Here is a 17,690-nt window from a genome sequence, read left to right as displayed (position 1 = left end):
AGGCAGATGTCCTGCAAATAACGTTCCAATACTGTGAATTGACAAAAGTACAATAGCCACGTTTAGGATACAACTAGGTACAGTGAGTGTTTGCTAGTATAATGGCTGAGTTTAAAAAAGTTTGAGTGTGCAATGCAGGCAGACGTGCTGCAAATAACGTTCCAATACTGTGAATTGACAAAAGTACAATAGCCACGTTTAGGATACAACTAGGTACAGTGAGTGTTTGCTAGTATAATGGCTGAGTTTAAAAAAGTTTGAGTGTGCAATGCAGGCAGACGTCCTGCAAATAACGTTCCAATACTGTGAATTGACAAAAGTACAATAGCCACGTTTAGGATACAACTAGGTACAGTGAGTGTTTGCTAGTATAATGGCTGAGTTTAAAAAAGTTTGAGTGTGCAATGCAGGCAGACATGCTGCAAATAACGTTCCAATACTGTGAATTGACAAAAGTACAATAGCCACGTTTAGGATACAACTAGGTACAGTGAGTGTTTGCTAGTATAATGGCTGAGTTTAAAAAAGTTTGAGTGTGCAATGCAGGCAGATGTCCTGCAAATAACGTTCCAATACTGTGAATTGACAAAAGTACAATAGCCACGTTTAGGATACAACTAGGTACAGTGAGTGTTTGCTAGTATAATGGCTGAGTTTAAAAAAGTTTGAGTGTGCAATGCAGGCAGACGTCCTGCAAATAACGTTCCAATACTGTGAATTGACAAAAGTACAATAGCCACGTTTAGGATACAACTAGGTACAGTGAGTGTTTGCTAGTATAATGGCTGAGTTTAAAAAAGTTTGAGTGTGCAATGCAGGCAGACGTGCTGCAAATAACGTTCCAATACTGTGAATTGACAAAAGTACAATAGCCACGTTTAGGATACAACTAGGTACAGTGAGTGTTTGCTAGTATAATGGCTGAGTTTAAAAAAGTTTGAGTGTGCAATGCAGGCAGACGTGCTGCAAATAACGTTCCAATACTGTGAATTGACAAAAGTACAATAGCCACGTTTAGGATACAACTAGGTACAGTGAGTGTTTGCTAGTATAATGGCTGAGTTTAAAAAAGTTTGAGTGTGCAATGCAGGCAGACGTCCTGCAAATAACGTTCCAATACTGTGAATTGACAAAAGTACAATAGCCACGTTTAGGATACAACTAGGTACAGTGAGTGTTTGCTAGTATAATGGCTGAGTTTAAAAAAGTTTGAGTGTGCAAGGCAGGCAGATGTCCTGCAAATAACGTTCCAATACTGTGAATTGACAAAAGTACAATAGCCACGTTTAGGATACAACTAGGTACAGTGAGTGTTTGCTAGTATAATGGCTGAGTTTAAAAAAGTTTGAGTGTGCAATGCAGGCAGACGTGCTGCAAATAACGTTCCAATACTGTGAATTGACAAAAGTACAATAGCCACGTTTAGGATACAACTAGGTACAGTGAGTGTTTGCTAGTATAATGGCTGAGTTTAAAAAAGTTTGAGTGTGCAATGCAGGCAGACGTCCTGCAAATAACGTTCCAATACTGTGAATTGACAAAAGTACAATAGCCACGTTTAGGATACAACTAGGTACAGTGACTGTTTGCTAGTATAATGGCTGAGTTTAAAAAAGTTTGAGTGTGCAATGCAGGCAGACGTGCTGCAAATAACGTTCCAATACTGTGAATTGACAAAAGTACAATAGCCACGTTTAGGATACAACTAGGTACAGTAAGTGTTTGCTAGTATAATGGCTGAGTTTAAAAAAGTTTGAGTGTGCAATGCAGGCAGACGTCCTGCAAATAACGTTCCAATACTGTGAATTGACAAAAGTACAATAGCCACGTTTAGGATACAACTAGGTACAGTGAGTGTTTGCTAGTATAATGGCTGAGTTTAAAAAAGTTTGAGTGTGCAATGCAGGCAGACGTCCTGCAAATAACGTTCCAATACTGTGAATTGACAAAAGTACAATAGCCACGTTTAGGATACAACTAGGTACAGTGAGTGTTTGCTAGTATAATGGCTGAGTTTAAAAAAGTTTGAGTGTGCAATGCAGGCAGACGTGCTGCAAATAACGTTCCAATACTGTGAATTGACAAAAGTACAATAGCCACGTTTAGGATACAACTAGGTACAGTGAGTGTTTGCTAGTATAATGGCTGAGTTTAAAAAAGTTTGAGTGTGCAATGCAGGCAGACGTCCTGCAAATAACGTTCCAATACTGTGAATTGACAAAAGTACAATAGCCACGTTTAGGATACAACTAGGTACAGTGAGTGTTTGCTAGTATAATGGCTGAGTTTAAAAAAGTTTGAGTGTGCAAGGCAGGCAGATGTCCTGCAAATAACGTTCCAATACTGTGAATTGACAAAAGTACAATAGCCACGTTTAGGATACAACTAGGTACAGTGAGTGTTTGCTAGTATAATGGCTGAGTTTAAAAAAGTTAGAGTGTGCAATGCAGGCAGATGTCATGCAAATAACGTTCCAATACTGTGAATTGACAAAAGTCCAATAGCCACGTATAGGATGCCACTAGGTACACTGATTGTTTGCTAGTATAATGGCTTCGTTATAATTAGTTGGAGTGTGCAACGCAGGCAGATGCGCTCTGCAAATGTCTTGGCACTAGTGGGACTATAGCAAAGTCCAATAGCCACGTATAGGATGCCACTAGGTACACTGAGTGTTTGCTAGTAAAATTGCTTAGTTTAAAAAAGTTGTAGTGTGCAATGCAGGCAGACGTGCTCTGCAAATGTCTTTGCACTAGTGGGACTATAGCAAAGTCCAATAGCCACGTATAGGATGCCACTAGGTACACTGAGTGTTTGCTAGTAAAATTCCTTAGTTTAAAAAAGTTGTAGTGTGCAATGCAGGCAGACGTGCTCTGCAAATGTCTTTGCACTAGTGGGACTATAGCAAAGTCCAATAGCCACGTTTAGGATGCCACTAGGTACACTGAGTGTTTGCTAGTAAAATTGATTAGTTTAAAAAAGTTGTAGTGTGCAATGCAGGCAGACGTGCTCTGCAAATGTCTTTGCACTAGTGGGACTATAGCAAAGTCCAATAGCCACGTATAGGATGCCACTAGGTACACTGAGTGTTTGCTAGTAAAATTGCTTAGTTTAAAAAAGTTGTAGTGTGCAATGCAGGCAGACGTGCTCTGCAAATGTCTTTGCACTAGTGGGACTATAGCAAAGTCCAATAGCCACGTATAGGATGCCACTAGGTACACTGAGTGTTTGCTAGTAAAATTGCTTAGTTTAAAAAACTTGGAGTGTGCAATGCAGGCAGATGTGCTCTGCTAATGTCTTTGCACTAGTGGGACTATAGCAAAGTCCAATAGCCACGTATAGGATGCCACTAGGTACACTGAGTGTTTGCTAGTATAATGGCTTCGTTATAATTAGTTGGAGTGTGCAACGCAGGCAGATGCGCTCTGCAAATGTCTTGGCACTAGTGGGACTATAGCAAAGTCCAATAGCCACGTATAGGATGCCACTAGGTACACTGCGTGTTTGCTAGTAAAATTGCTTAGTTTAAAAAAGTTGTAGTGTGCAATGCAGGCAGACGTGCTCTGCAAATGTCTTTGCACTAGTGGGACTATAGCAAAGTCCAATAGCCACGTATAGGATGCCACTAGGTACACTGAGTGTTTGCTAGTAAAATTGCTTAGTTTAAAAAAGTTGTAGTGTGCAATGCAGGCAGACGTGCTCTGCAAATGTATTTGCACTAGTGGGACTATAGCAAAGTCCAATAGCCACGTATAGGATGCCACTAGGTACACTGAGTGTTTGCTAGTAAAATTGCTTAGTTTAAAAAAGTTGGAGTGTGCAATGCAGGCAGATGTGCTCTGCTAATGTCTTTGCACTAGTGGGACTATAGCAAAGTCCAATAGCCACGTTTAGGATGCCACTAGGTACACTGAGTGTTTGCTAGTATAATGGCTTACTTAGAATGAGTTGGAGTGTGCAGAGGACAAGAGGGTACAGTGGCAGGATTGTGGTGCTCTGGGTAGAGGAATGGAAGCCTGCCTTTCTATTCCCTCCTAATGGTGAAATGCAGGGAGGAAATCCTTGACCTGGGCTACACAGACGCTGTTGCTGTTTGCAGGACCTGTCACTTATGGCTCTCTGACCCTGCCGCTTTGAGCCCTTAAAAGGACTGCTAGAATGTGCTCTCCCTAAGCTGTCTAACGCTGTGTATGCAGCGCATACAGCTGTATCGGCTATAGGACTCAGGAGGACGGAGCTGCGACACTGATGTCTGACACCAAAGACGCAGAAGGCAGATAATGGCGTTCGTGAAGAAAATGTCCGGTTTTATAATGCAGGGACATGTGACATGCAGATCCTATCACACATGCCGTTGCTTCTCTGGCTCAAAGTCCACTTAGGTGTGTGTGTGTCTGTGATTGGCTGACATGCTGGCCCGCCCCACAAGACGCGCGCGCTTAGGGAAGGAAGACAAGAAAAAAAAAAAAAAAAAGGCGATCGCCATTATAGAAACAGCAGTGATCTGAAGGCGCTGTTCACGCACACTATACACTGAAATGTGATAATAGTTTGATTCACAGAGTGACTTACACTATTACAGCAGAAACCAAGCTAGGATTTAGCTGTTTTTTGGCTGCTAGAACCGTTCTCGAACGTTTCTAGAACTATCGAGCTTTTGCAAAAAGCTCGAGTTCTAGTTCGATCTAGAACATGCCCCAAAATCACTCGAGCCGCGAACTGGAGAACCACGAACCACGAACCGCGCTCAACTCTACTCGTTACTCGTAACAAGCAGTTCAATTGTCAGATGTACCCAAGTAAAATAAATGGAACTCAACAACTTTTTAGCAAGATTTATATCTGGGATGATTTAGGACAGCCTGCACTTGAGGTACCTTCCAACTATACCATTTTATGATTCTATGACTTCCATAATACTCAGGTAATCAAGTTTCACACATCCAATCTTTCAACTGCTCATTAAGAGTACGGAGCACCCAAGCATGGTAGTGCTTGCTCATCACTAGTCATGAGATTATGAACAGGCCTTCATGAGGGAAAATCAAACCATTGCTACTACTGAGATTATGATGTGGATGTGTGATGCCCTGGACCAGCCAGGTAGTCACAGATAGACCCCCGCACAACACCAGTCCCCTAACAAGGTGACAGCAGCCAACCATTAAAAACCTAGTCACCTCCCTCAGGGCTTGATGGGCACACCATGGGGCGTGGCCAGGTGGTTGGACATGCCCACCGAGGAGTTCACATGTCCGGAGGCAGGAAACACAGGTCAGATTAGTCTGAAGTTCAAGTCTGGAGTCAGGCCTGTGTGTCAAGTCTGCAACTAACTGACAGGTGCTGGGGTATGAGCCCTGGTACCTCTGGCCAGGAGGCATATGGAGGCCTCTGTTTGCAGAAGCCAGGAAGATCGCTCAGTGGAACCGAGGTGGACCGGGACAGGGCAGTGGCCAGGGAACCGACCCAGAAACCGGAGCACAAATGGGGGTACTCAGACCCTGAAGCTAGGTCCAGAAACCACTGGGGACTAGCTAATTAATTGATTGAGGCTAGGACTTTAGGTCCTTTCCCACCCAAAGTCCCAAAAGAAGACAACAGCCCAATGAGGGGGATAGAAAGCCACCGCCACGGCAGAGAGATCACACGGGCCAGCGTCTGTGGGCAAAGGGCTCCTCCGACAACCACAAGCTGGGGAGCGGATTTCTGGCCATACACCTACGTCCCCACACCGCCAGACCCCCTATTTATCACAGTGACCGCTGGACCCCCGGGTCCGGAGACGCTCGAGCCACCTGCCAGAAGTACCGGACCCGAGCGTCTCGGTAGCTGCCGAGCACGAGGGTGGAACAGATGTCACAATGTATGGTAGCTGGAAACTCTAGTTTGCATTCCACGCGCACTAACAGTCTGGTGTTACATTTATTTGGCTGTGAAACCACTGGTATGACCATTTCTCCAAAGTATATGAAACTACAGATAAAAGCACAGAATATGGTCTTACCATGTAAAATGAGCGAAAAAGTAAAGGTGAATAAGCTTACCTATTATGGTTGTGCCAGTCACAACTCTTAATCACACTTAAGAAATGGCGGCTGCCGCAGCCCTGGAGCTTTAGAGATGAATGCCAGAGTAGAGAATGTCAGCTGAGTAGCTCAGTAGCTCAAGAAAACACAGCAGAACATCTAATGTGCAAGATGGTCTGCACTGAGGAATCATGTTACTGTCAGCTTAGTAGTCCAAGAAAGTGCAGCAATGCATCTCCTTGTCTGCAAGATGCTCTGCACAGAGGACTCGTGTCACTGCCAGCTCAGTAGTCTACAAAAGCACAGGAGAGCATCTCCTAGTGTGCAGTATGCTCTGCACAGAGCAGTCATGTCACTACTAGTGATGAGCGAGTACCAAAAAGCTCGGGTGCTCGAGGCTCGGGCCGAGCATCCCAAGATACTCGTGTACTCGGCCCAAGCACCGAGCCCAATGTTATCCTATGGGAGACCCGAGTATTTTTTATGAAATGACCCCCCGGCAGCATGTAGAAACCCTAAAAATGTCACAAAAGTCTCAGAAGAGTGCTCAAATGACATGGCAACAGCATGGGGAAGACCCCTTGAAGCATTTATCACTCAAAAGTCACAGCTGTGAACAATTTTGTCTGAGTTTTACGCCATTTTTACGGACTCACCAGAAAACCTTCCAAAATGACACCAAAATGAATTTTCATGGCGGAAATGTTAAGGGCACATACCCAATAGTGAGATAGAGCTGGTGTATGCTACTTTTTGAGATTACATGAAAGATTTACATGAAAACATTGTGTGGCACTCCGATGTACAAAACGCACGATTTGTGCTTTTACTAGCGATGTCGGTCATTTTTTTTTTTTTCATTCTATCTCCCTCAGTCTGTCGGTCGGTCTCGCTCTGTCTGTCTCTGTCTGTCTGTCAGTCTCTCTCTGTCTTGTCTCTCCCCCTCTCACAGTCTGTCGGTCAGTCTCCCCCCCTCTCTCATACTTACCGTTCCCCAATCACTGACGCGGCGCTGCACAGCTGTTCAATAAACTCTGGCGGCTTTTCCTCTTTTGAAAAAGCCGGCCGCTCATTAATCAATCTCGTATTCCCTGCTTTCCTGCTTTTCGGTGCCTATGATTGGTTGCAGTGAGACACGCCCCCATGCTGAGTGACAGGTGTCTCACTGCATCCAATCACAGCTGCCGGTGGGTGTGTGTATACTGTGCAGTGAAATAAATAATTAAATAATTAAAAAAAAACGGCGTGCGGTCCCCCCATTGTAATACCAGCCAAATAAAGCCATACGGCTGCAGGCTGGTATTCTCAGGATGGGGAGCTCCATGTTATGGGGAGCCCCCCAGCCTAACAATATCAGTCAGCAGCCGCCCAGAATTGCCGCATACATTAGATGCGACAGTTCTGGGACTGTATCCGGCTCTTCCCGATTTGCCCTGGTGCGTTGGCAAATCAGGGTAATAAGGAGTTAATGGCAGCCCATAGCTGCCACTAAATCCTAGATTAATCATGTCAGGCATCTCCCCGAGACAACCTTCCATGATAAATCTGTAGGTTACAGTAAATAAACACACACACACACACCTGAAAAAAATCATTTATTAGAATAAAAAACACAAACCAGTTCCCTCGTAACCAATTTAATAAGCCCCAAAAAGCCCTCCATGTCCGGCGTAATCCAGGATGGTCCAGCGTCGCTTCCAGCTCTGCTGCATGAAGGTGACCGGATCTGCAGAAGACACCGCTGCTCCTGACACCTCCACACAGCAACTAAGGTGAGTAGCGCGATCAGCTGAGCTGTCACTGAGGTCACTCGCGGCCACCGGGTAACCTCAGTGACAGCTCATGCTGCAAAACAACGAAATCTGTTTTGATTTTTTTTTTTTTTACAGTTTTACCGGCGGCAGACTATTGTGAACGATCAGCTGATCGCTCCCAGAAGCCGGCCGCCTGGTGATCAGCCGATCGCTCCCTGAAGCCGGCCGCCGGGTGATCAGCTGATTGCTCCCTGCAGCCGGCCGCCGGGGTGATCAGCTGATCGCTCCCTGCAGCCGGCCGCCGGGTGGTCAGCTGATCGCTCCCTGCAGCCAGCCGCCCGGGTGATCAGCTGATCGCTCACAGTAGCCGGCCGCCGGGTGATCAGCTGATCACTCCCTGAAGCCGGCCGATCAGCCTGATCGCTCCCTGCAGCCGGGTGATCAGCTGATCGCTCCCAGAACGGGGGGTAAACTGATCACTCCAAGCGCCGGGTGATTAGCCGATCGCTCCCAGCGCCGGGTGATCAGCTGATCGCTTCCAGCGCCGGGTGATCAGCTGATCGCTCGGCCGCCGAGAATCTGTGCGGGGGGAGTGCGGAGTTGGTGGAGTCCGAGCGGGGCCATGGCGCTGAGGACAGGTGAGAGTTTGTGTGTGTGTGTGTATATATATATATATATATATATATATATATATATACATGCGGAGTGGAGTGCGGGAGGGGGCGGAGCCGAGCGAGGAAGTGTCGGGCTCTCTGCACACGTGGCTAGGGTAAATATCGGGTAAAGCACTTTCCTTGGTTACCCGATATTTATCTTGGTTACGGGTCCAGGGAGCCAGAGAGAGCATGCACAGTGAAATCCTAAGGATTCCGCTGCTCAAAAAAAGTTACATGCTGCGTTCCTCCCGCTGGGCGGAAGCAACAGAGCGTCGCCCAGCGGAAGCAACGCAGGTCCCTTTGGCACAATCCATCATCCATACAAGTCTATGGGAAACAGCGGAATCCGTTAACGGATTCCGCTGTTTTCCAAAAGGGTGGATTGGGACGGAAGGAAAACAACGCAAGTGTGAAATTTCACTGCACAGTATACACACACCCACCGGCTGCTGTGATTGGGTGCAGTGAGACACCTGCCACTCAGCGTGGGGGCGTGTCTCACTGCAACCAATCATAGGCGCCTGTGGGCGGGGAAAGCAGGGAATACGAGATGGCTGCATGCAGAGCACAGTGCGCCCGCCGGTATAAAGGCTCAGTCATGCTGTGCGGGCCGGCCAATCACTGCAATTCCACAACTAACAGGGCTGTGGCATTGCAGTGGTCTGCCAGCCAATCCCTGCATGAGGTTGGCTCTCAAAAGAGCGCCAACATGCAGGGATGAAGACCACGAGTACAGCACGAGTATCGCGAAATTACTCAATACCCGCCGAGTAGCCCGAATACAGTGATACTCGTGCGAGTACCGAGTAGTGACAAGTGTACTCGCTCATCACTAGTCACTACCAGTTCAGTAGTCCACGAAAGCACAGGAGAGCATCTCCTAGTGTGCAAGATAAGATGATCTGCACAAAGAAATGTAACTGCCAGTTCAGTAGTCCTTGAAAGCACAGCAATGCATCTTCTAGTCTGCAAGATGATCTTCACAGAGAAATCATGTCACTGCCAGTTCAGAAGTCCACAAAAGCACAGCATGCATCTCCTAGTGTGCAAGATGCTCTGCACAGAGGGATCAGGACACCATGGTTTTTTTTAGCAAAATGGTGACCTCTGCCAGCCATTTTCCTAACTTAAATAGGTTAAAAAAATAAAAAAAATCCTTATACTCACCTCTAACCTCAACTTGCAGGCCCCTTTGCTTATTGCAATCACACTTCGGGCAATGTCACATTGTCTAATCAGCGCCAGTCATGCTGAAATTACATGAGTGAAACTGTTCCGTGAGAATGAAGACTGCACACTGGTGATGGTGAGGAGTGGAGGGACCGGAGAGATGCGCTGTGTGGTGAGTTTGAAAATGTGTTTATTTTTTACATCTAACTTTTAATATATATATATAATAAATAATAGGGACATTAAATAAGTGAATAACTTATCTGTGAATCAAATTTCCCAGCAGAATCTGTAACAGGCAAATTAAAATGTTGTCTGTTCTGCCAATTTCTAATTTCTAGCTACATTTTCAATTTGTCTATGTCATTTGTGATTAAGGTATAGTAATAGAAAGTCACTAGAGTTGAATTTGGCTAATTAATTTATTAATAAATAATTCAATTGCTGAAGATTCTTGAATTATGATGTAAAGTCTTGCAGATCAGACACTCTGTAATTCCTTAATCCCAATCATAGTATCATAGTATCATAGTTTTTAAGGTTGAAGGGAGACTCTAAGGCGGGCTTTACACACTAAGACATCGCAGGCCGATGCTGCGATGCCGAGTGCGATAGTGCCCGCCCCGTCGCAGCAGCGATATGTGGTGATAGCTGGCGTAGCGAAAGTTATCGCTACGCCAGCTTCACACACACACTCACCTGCCGTGCGACGTCCCTGTGGCCGGCGACCCGCCTCCTTGTTAAGGGGGCGGGTCGTGCGGCGTCACTGCGACGTCACACGGCAGGCGGCCAATCAGAGCGGAGGGGCGGAGATGAGCAGGATGTAAACATCCTGCCCACCTCCTTCCTTCCGCATATCCTACGGAAGCCGCAGTGAGGCCGGTAGGAGACGTTCCTCGCTCCTGCGACTTCACACACAGCGATGTGTGCTGCCGCAGGAGCGAGGAACAACATCGGACCATTGCGTCAGCGTAATTATGGATTACGCCGACGCTGTACCGATGATACGATTACGACGCTTTTGCGCTCGTTAATCGTATCATCCAGTCTTTACACACTGCGATGTCGCATGCGATGCCGGAAGTGCGTCATTTTCAATTGGACCCCACCGACATCGCACCTGCGATGTCGCAGTGTGCAAAGTGCCCCTTAGTCCATCTAGTTCAACCCGTAGCCTAACATGTTGATCCAGAGGAAGGCAAAAAAAAACCCAATGTGGCAAACAAGTTCCAATGGGGAAAAAAATTCCTTCCAATGGCGCAGTCAAAGTTGTATTTGCAGGTATCAGAATTTGTGCAACCTAAAGGTAAATGGATTAGGCAAAATTAAAATTTACCTGTTCTTTAAGATTTCCGTGATAAATTTTAATTGCAGATAAATTATTCTAGTCACTAAAGCAAATGTTTTATTTATATTTATTTTACATTTTTAAAATTTTAACTTTAAATTTTAAATTTATTTTACATTTTTGTTTTATTAATATTTTTTTACATTTTTAAATTTTAAATTTATTTTAAATTTGTGCTTTATTTATATTTATTTTAAATCTTTTAGCAAATTTATTGTGGTCACTAAAGCTATTGTAAGTATGAAAAATGATAAGATTTCAGAATGTTTTGGTAAGTGGAATTTTAGGATTAAACATGAATTTAAAAATAAATCTGATTAATGGTCATACAAAGAAATTTTGTTTAGTGAATATTTAATGAAGTTATCAGATAATTACATCTTGATTGAAATTTCAAGTTTTCAGAAATAACTTTTCTCCTTTGAGATCATTTAACCACATCTATCATCTAAGATATATGGCAGCTGGAATGTTATAACCATAGCATTTTGAGTGTTTCAATTGTACAACTCATTAAACAAAAACAAGTTTTTAGTATGGAAGTGCAAAACCTAGAAAAAAAATATATACCTTAGTAGAAGACCTTAGAAATGTTATATTATCTTTATACAGATTAGGGCAGATTTATTAGGAAGATGATCAGAGTTGATTGCACTCATTCATTAATGATGCTCAGATTATGATGTAACATTTAACAGATCAATTCTATTCTTGGACGTACTGCAACCCCAATGGCACTGAGAAAGTTATATTTGCAGGCATCATCATTGGCACAACCTTTTGCAGAATAATTTTTCCATATTTCCCCTGTAAAAAAAAAAAATTAAATAAACAACAGATATTATTAGGTTCTTGGAATATGTAGATACCATATTTTTCATTTTATAAGAGGCAGCCCAAATTTAGAGATAAAAATGGGGTCTGTCTTATACTCCAGTATTGTCGGTAGTGGTGGTGGAGTGGAGTCACAGTAGGCAGGGGCGGTACTGGTGGGGTCTGTCCTGGCAGCAGTGGGGTCTATCCTGGCAGTGGAAGCTGTGCTGACTATGGCCGTGTGAAGCAGACCCATGCGGCAGGTGTCCCAGATGCTCTGTTGGTGGTCCTGGCTTCAAAGAAATGGCGCCAAGGGTGGCATGTGCGTAGATGGAGCTCTCAGCCGAGAGCTCCATCTGTGCCCACGCTGACTCCGGTCGCTATCATTTGTACCCAGGCCATCTGGGACACCCACTGCACCAGCCTGCTCCATTCAGCCACCACAGCCTGCACAGGCAGTTAGCCTGCCACCTATCTACACCTAGAAGCAGCCTGCCTCATACCTGCATCAAGAGGCAGCCTGCCCGCTCCGAGTGGCAGCTTGCCGCCTTGCCATGCCGAGAGGCAACCTGCTGCTTGCCTACGCCGAGAAGCAGTCTGCTATCAGCCCGTGATGAGAGGCAGTCTTCCACCTGTCCGTACCGAGAGGCAGCCTGCCGCTTTCCGCACAGACATCTTCCCTCACATACAGCCGCCCACTCCAATTATCCACGTCCCGGTAAGCTATATTCGGATTTTAGAATGCACCCCTAATATTCCTCCCAAATTTTTGGGAATAAAAGTGCGTCTTATAATCCAAAAGATTTGTTTTATTAAGTAAAAATCCTTTTACACAGTTTTAATACTATCCAAAAGGTTCTCAGTTATCTATAATGCAAAGCACAGGAGCTGTATAACCTTACCAATACCATTATATTTTACATGCATTTAAAGAAATAAAACGTTGGGTTAATAACTCCATCAAATCCTTTATGACATGCATATTGCTTACCAGGATGTAGTACTTCTCCACTAAATTTAAAACATTTCTTCATAGAGCCAGTGCAGTTCATCTCTTTGGTACTGTTATAGTCCTCAAAAGTGCCAATAAAGTAGGCAGATGGACATTTTACACCATTTGGTGTTGGATCTTCGGCAATAACTGGAGAAATAAACAAATATAAATATTTGGATTGAGTATTGACTAAAAACAAACAAAAGTTATTCTGTCAGCAGGTTCTTCCCATGTAATCTGAGAGCAGAAGCGAAGACCTTAATTCTAGTGGTGTTACTTTCTAATCTGCACACTCAAAGTCTCTGTCTATATGTCATGCTGCTCTCGCATTACATAGCATAACCCAACTAAGAGATTCCCTTTAATGTTATTTGCTTCATTACAGACATCTCTGCTTGATGTAATAAAATGGAACTTGCTTGTTTACATTCTGGATTCACATTTATTAATTTGTAATTAATATTCTGCACATTTAGAAGTTCAAGAGATACAGCAGCACAAATGTCTCACTTTTTAAACTCCAGTGCTCCAACCCAGGGTTCCCCAACTCCAGTTCTCAGGCGCCACCAGCAGTCCATGTTTTCAGGATTTCCTACTATTGCACAGGTGATAAATTAATAACCTGAACAGTTAATGAATCCAACATCTGTACAGTGATAAGGAAATCCTGAAAACATGCACTGCTTGTGGGCCTTGAGTACTGGAGTTGGGGAACACTGTTCTAACCTATAAAAGTATTTATATTTGTATAGAATTTCAGCCTCTAAGTAAAAATTGTTCATATTTACAAACAAATATTTCAAAAGTTGCAGGAATTAAAAATATTTTTTTTGTAAAGTTGAAGACTTTTGAACTTGAAAAATATTTTAGTATTTTCAGTCAATTATTCCATTGTAACACTCACGTCCATATCTATCAGTGTTGCATAGGTGCCCAGTGCAGCATTTTGCAGAAAATCGATACTTTACATTTTCCATTGCTAATGAGCCGTTGGTCCCACACATGGTTTCATTTGCGCAGCTTTTCAGAATTGATCTAAACATATTAGCTACAAAAAAAGAAAATAAACATCAGAAAACAAGAACTGAGGGGGTGATGCCGTAATTTTCTTAAAAAAGAAATAAGTTACACTCACTTCTTTTAACATATTGGGAACAGGTCATGCATCGATCTCCAAGACATTCAACCTCAGACTCTTTACATGTTGTAGAGTTAGTGGAGAAGCACGAATAACATTTATAGGAACTGGCTGAAAAAGGAGATATTTCAGTGATATTATATGGTTAGAGTGATAAAATAAAGGGGCATTCAGGTGAAAAGATTAGTATATTGATTCTTATCAACATCATTTTTTTTTATCATACCCAACAAGACCATGATATATATTATTTCCAACAATTGGCCCTATGGTGATGTGAATTATGGAGTTATGGAAGTTTTTTTTTTATCATATAATAAGTGTGTTAACTTTTGTTTGTGTTTTTCCCCAAGTATGTTTTGGGGATTCTCTTCATCATCACTTTTACTTTAAGATCAATCACAAGTTTTCACAAATCATCTATGTAGCGTAAAAATGGGTCTAAATAAAACCATCTCTTACTAAGAAAGTTTGGTCTATGTGAACACAACACTTGATTTGGTAAGTGATGAATTCATTGTTTGTTTTGGGACATATTTACATCAGGTCCCATTTCTCCATTGTTTATTTTTCAATATGTGAAAATTGTTACCACAAACCAGATTTACTAGAGATGCACAAGATCCATAAGAAATTGCATTTGACCTGTTTAAAATGATAGAGGAACTTTGCAATAAAGTTTGACAACACTTTTTGGTGCCCGTGTATATGCTGTGTAGTGACTCGATTCATCTTACCTGAGACAACAAGGGCAGAGATCATGTAAAGTAAAGTGACCAGGTTCTTCATTGTGGATGATTGGGCGTCTTCTCGGATTCTCTTCTGCGTGTCCTGTGTTCTGCACGCATGGACCATATAAATACTCTATTCAAGAGTAAAGAAACTATTGTATCATGGGATGGATGAGATAAATCCAAATACACTTCCCTTAGAGGATCATTCTGCTCTCAGCAGAATTCACGATTTTAGTAATAGAGCAATACAGTGATGATGTAACTTACAAGGAATCCATCAGAATGTCTTTCTATTTGGTCTTGCCTAAAGAGATTGGTCCTGTCTTGTTTGCTTTTGTGCAATGTTTAACAATTAGCTTGAAATATATCAGAAGAATATATTTGCATTCCCTGAGGAAGTTTGGGTGGAATTATTTTATTTGTCAACAGATTTTACTGTTCATTCCTCTCTTGCCAAAAGTAAATTTCCATTACTTCACCCCATTTTCATTTTCATGATTTAAATAGATGAAATCTCTTGTCTGATTAACTCATAGAACTGTAATCTTCATAGGGGTTAGAGCTTTGTATTTTTGATTGTTCGCAAACACACATTGGGGAAAGTTAATTGTCTACGTGTCCTATCACTACTAATGATGTGAGTTATGTTCTGGTCCAGAATCTTGGGAACAGAGGACAATTATATATAGAAGACAGAATAAAAAAGAGAGTGGAAATAAGAGCCAAGTCAGATGAGCAGATGCAGTAAAGGTATGGGACGGATTAGGGACCAGTGAATATATATTTTTTTTCATCCCTTAGATTTTAGCAAATATTTATCTTGTTCACGTACTCTCTTCAGAAAAGTGCCACTTATTGAAAGTAGCATTCCTAAAAGTCAAAAGTGACTCTCCAACGAGCCTTTTCATATGACCTAGGATTTATGCCAGATCAGAACCTCAATTTGAAGACACAGTGTTTCGGGATGATTGTCCTTCGTTAGTGCAAAGTATGAAGTCTGATCTGGCTGAATGAGAAGCTCTATTAAGGTCTCAGTGGAAATGTATTCTCCTTGCGGAGACTGAAATACCAATCTCGCTGTCAGTCAAATATTTTCCAGAAGAGCATTGCAGGTCTAAAGCTCCTCACCACTGACAGCCAGATTGGTTTGTCCGTCTCCACAAGGAGAAGAGTTTTCCCCTGAGACCTCTATGTTGCTCACGGTAACTTTTCTGGAACTTAAGACAATCAAACTATAAAAAACCCAGATTTTTCTGAATTCTAAATTTTAGGGAAATTGATTAGGTATGAAAGAATTTTTTCATCTCTATCAAATATATTCAAAGTAGAATTGTAGAATTGAATTCTACTAGAATTTTACAAACAATTTTTGAAATTTGCTTCCATGCTTATTCAGCAACATGGCGGCCTCTATCTGCCATTTTTTTTTAACTCAAATAGATTTAAAAAAATAAAAAAATCCTTACCCTTACCTCTAACTTAAACTTTCAGGCCCCTTTGCTTATTGCAATCACACTTCGAGCAGCGTCACATCATCCGATCAGCGTCAGTGATGCTAAAATTACACTAGCAAAGCTATTCCTGGTTCGTATAGACTGTGCACGTGGGTGAGGTGCGGAGGGACCGGAGAGATGAGCTTTGTGGGGAGTATGAAAATGTGTTATTTTTTACATCTTACTTTTATTATATATAATAAATAATAGGGATATTAAATAAGTGAATAACTTATCTGTGAATCTAGATAAAGAATTCAAAGAGAGCAAACACCGGGCACATCGTGCTAAACACGCACTTTAACAGGTAGAGCTGTCGAAGTGATTTTTTACCACGAAACAGCCGTCGTCTGCTGCGTTGTGCACTCCCCCCTCCCTCCTGCTGTTTTTAAATACCATCTTGTGTTGAAATATAAGAATTAACTGGATATGACAGCCCAATGAGTACCCTCCTCTTCTTTTTTTTTCATTATCTATGAATCTAATTTCCCGGCAGAATCTGTAACAGGCAAATTCAAATATTACCCGATCTGCCAATTTTTAATTTCCAGTTACATTTTCCATTCTTCTATGTAATTTGTGATTAAGGTATAGTAATAGAAAAATCACTAGAGTTGAATTTGGCTAATTAATGTACTAAATTATTAAATGTGTTAAATAAATTATTCAATCGCTGAAGATTCTTGAATTATAATGTAAAGTCTAGCAGATCAGACACTCCCTCTGTAATTCCATAATCCCAATGGCGCTGTCAAAGTTGTATTTGCAGGTTTCAGATTTAGTGCAACCTAAAGATAAACGGATTAGGCACAATTAAAATTTGCCTGTTCTCTAAGATTTTTGTGATAAATTTTAATTGCAGAGAATTTATACTGGTCACTAAAGCAAATGTTTTATTTATATTTATTTTTCATTTTTAAATTTTAATTTTAAATTTTAATTTTAAATTTGTTTTACATTTTTAAGGTTTAGTTTTAAATTTTAAATTTATTTCAAATTTTTGTTTTATTTATATTTATATTAAATGTTTTAGCAAATTTAGCCTGGTCACTAAAGATATTGTAGGTATGAAAAATTATACGTTTTCAGGATGTTTTTGGTAATGTGAATAACTTATCTGTGGATTAAATTTCCCAGCAGAATCTGTAACAACAGGTAAATTCAAATGGTGCCGGATCTGCCAATTTCTAAATTCTAGTTACATTTTCCATTCTTCTATGTCATTTGTGATTAAGGTATAGTAATAGAAAATAATTAGAGTTGAATTTGGCTAATTAATTTATTATTTTTAAATTATTAATAAATCATTCAATCTCTAAAGATTCTTGAATTATATAAATCATATAGTTATACATAATAAATCATTCAACCTTTAACGATTATTTAATTATGATGTAAAGTCTAGCAGATCGGACACTCTGTAATTCCATAATCCCATGGTGATGTCAAAGTTGTATTCGCAGGTATCAGAATTTGTTCATTTTCCTGGTAATTTGTATTTGCAAAGAATTTATTCTGCACATTAAAGCAAATGTGGACCTATTGTAAGTGTCAAAAATTACAA

General features: G+C 41.7%; 1 protein-coding gene across 1 annotated transcript; it reads right to left on the bottom strand.

Moving 5' to 3' along the window:
• Nucleotides 1-11,297: 11,297 nt before the first annotated feature.
• On the bottom strand, nt 11,298-14,826 carry LOC142256433 (phospholipase A2 inhibitor and Ly6/PLAUR domain-containing protein-like). The gene is made up of 5 exons (XM_075328115.1): nt 14,637-14,826; nt 13,897-14,010; nt 13,666-13,809; nt 12,759-12,908; nt 11,298-11,761 (listed from the first exon to the last, which is right to left on the bottom strand). The coding sequence occupies exons 1-5, from the start codon at nt 14,752-14,754 to the stop codon at nt 11,646-11,648; spliced, it is 642 nt and encodes a 213-aa protein (XP_075184230.1). The 5' UTR covers nt 14,755-14,826; the 3' UTR covers nt 11,298-11,645.
• Between the last annotated feature and the right edge of the window lie 2,864 nt (nt 14,827-17,690).

Source organism: Anomaloglossus baeobatrachus, chromosome 11 (assembly GCF_048569485.1).
Source record: "Anomaloglossus baeobatrachus isolate aAnoBae1 chromosome 11, aAnoBae1.hap1, whole genome shotgun sequence".
NCBI lineage: Eukaryota > Metazoa > Chordata > Amphibia > Anura > Aromobatidae > Anomaloglossus > Anomaloglossus baeobatrachus.
Note: the sequence above shows the minus strand (reverse complement) of the source record. Positions and strands in the feature narration are given on the sequence as shown.

What these genes read in the sequence shown, in the direction of transcription:
- LOC142256433 (XM_075328115.1), bottom strand. Translation starts at nt 14,754, where the DNA reads ATGGTCCATGCGTGCAGAACACAGGACACGCAGAAGAGAATCCGAGAA. An exon ending in TTCCCAATATGTTAAAAGAA is followed by an intron (nt 13,810 to 13,896) that starts GTGAGTGTAACT and finishes CTTTTTTTGTAG; the next exon opens with CTAATATGTTTAGATCAATT. An exon ending in CAACACTGATAGATATGGAC is followed by an intron (nt 12,909 to 13,665) that starts GTGAGTGTTACA and finishes TTATTTCTCCAG; the next exon opens with TTATTGCCGAAGATCCAACA.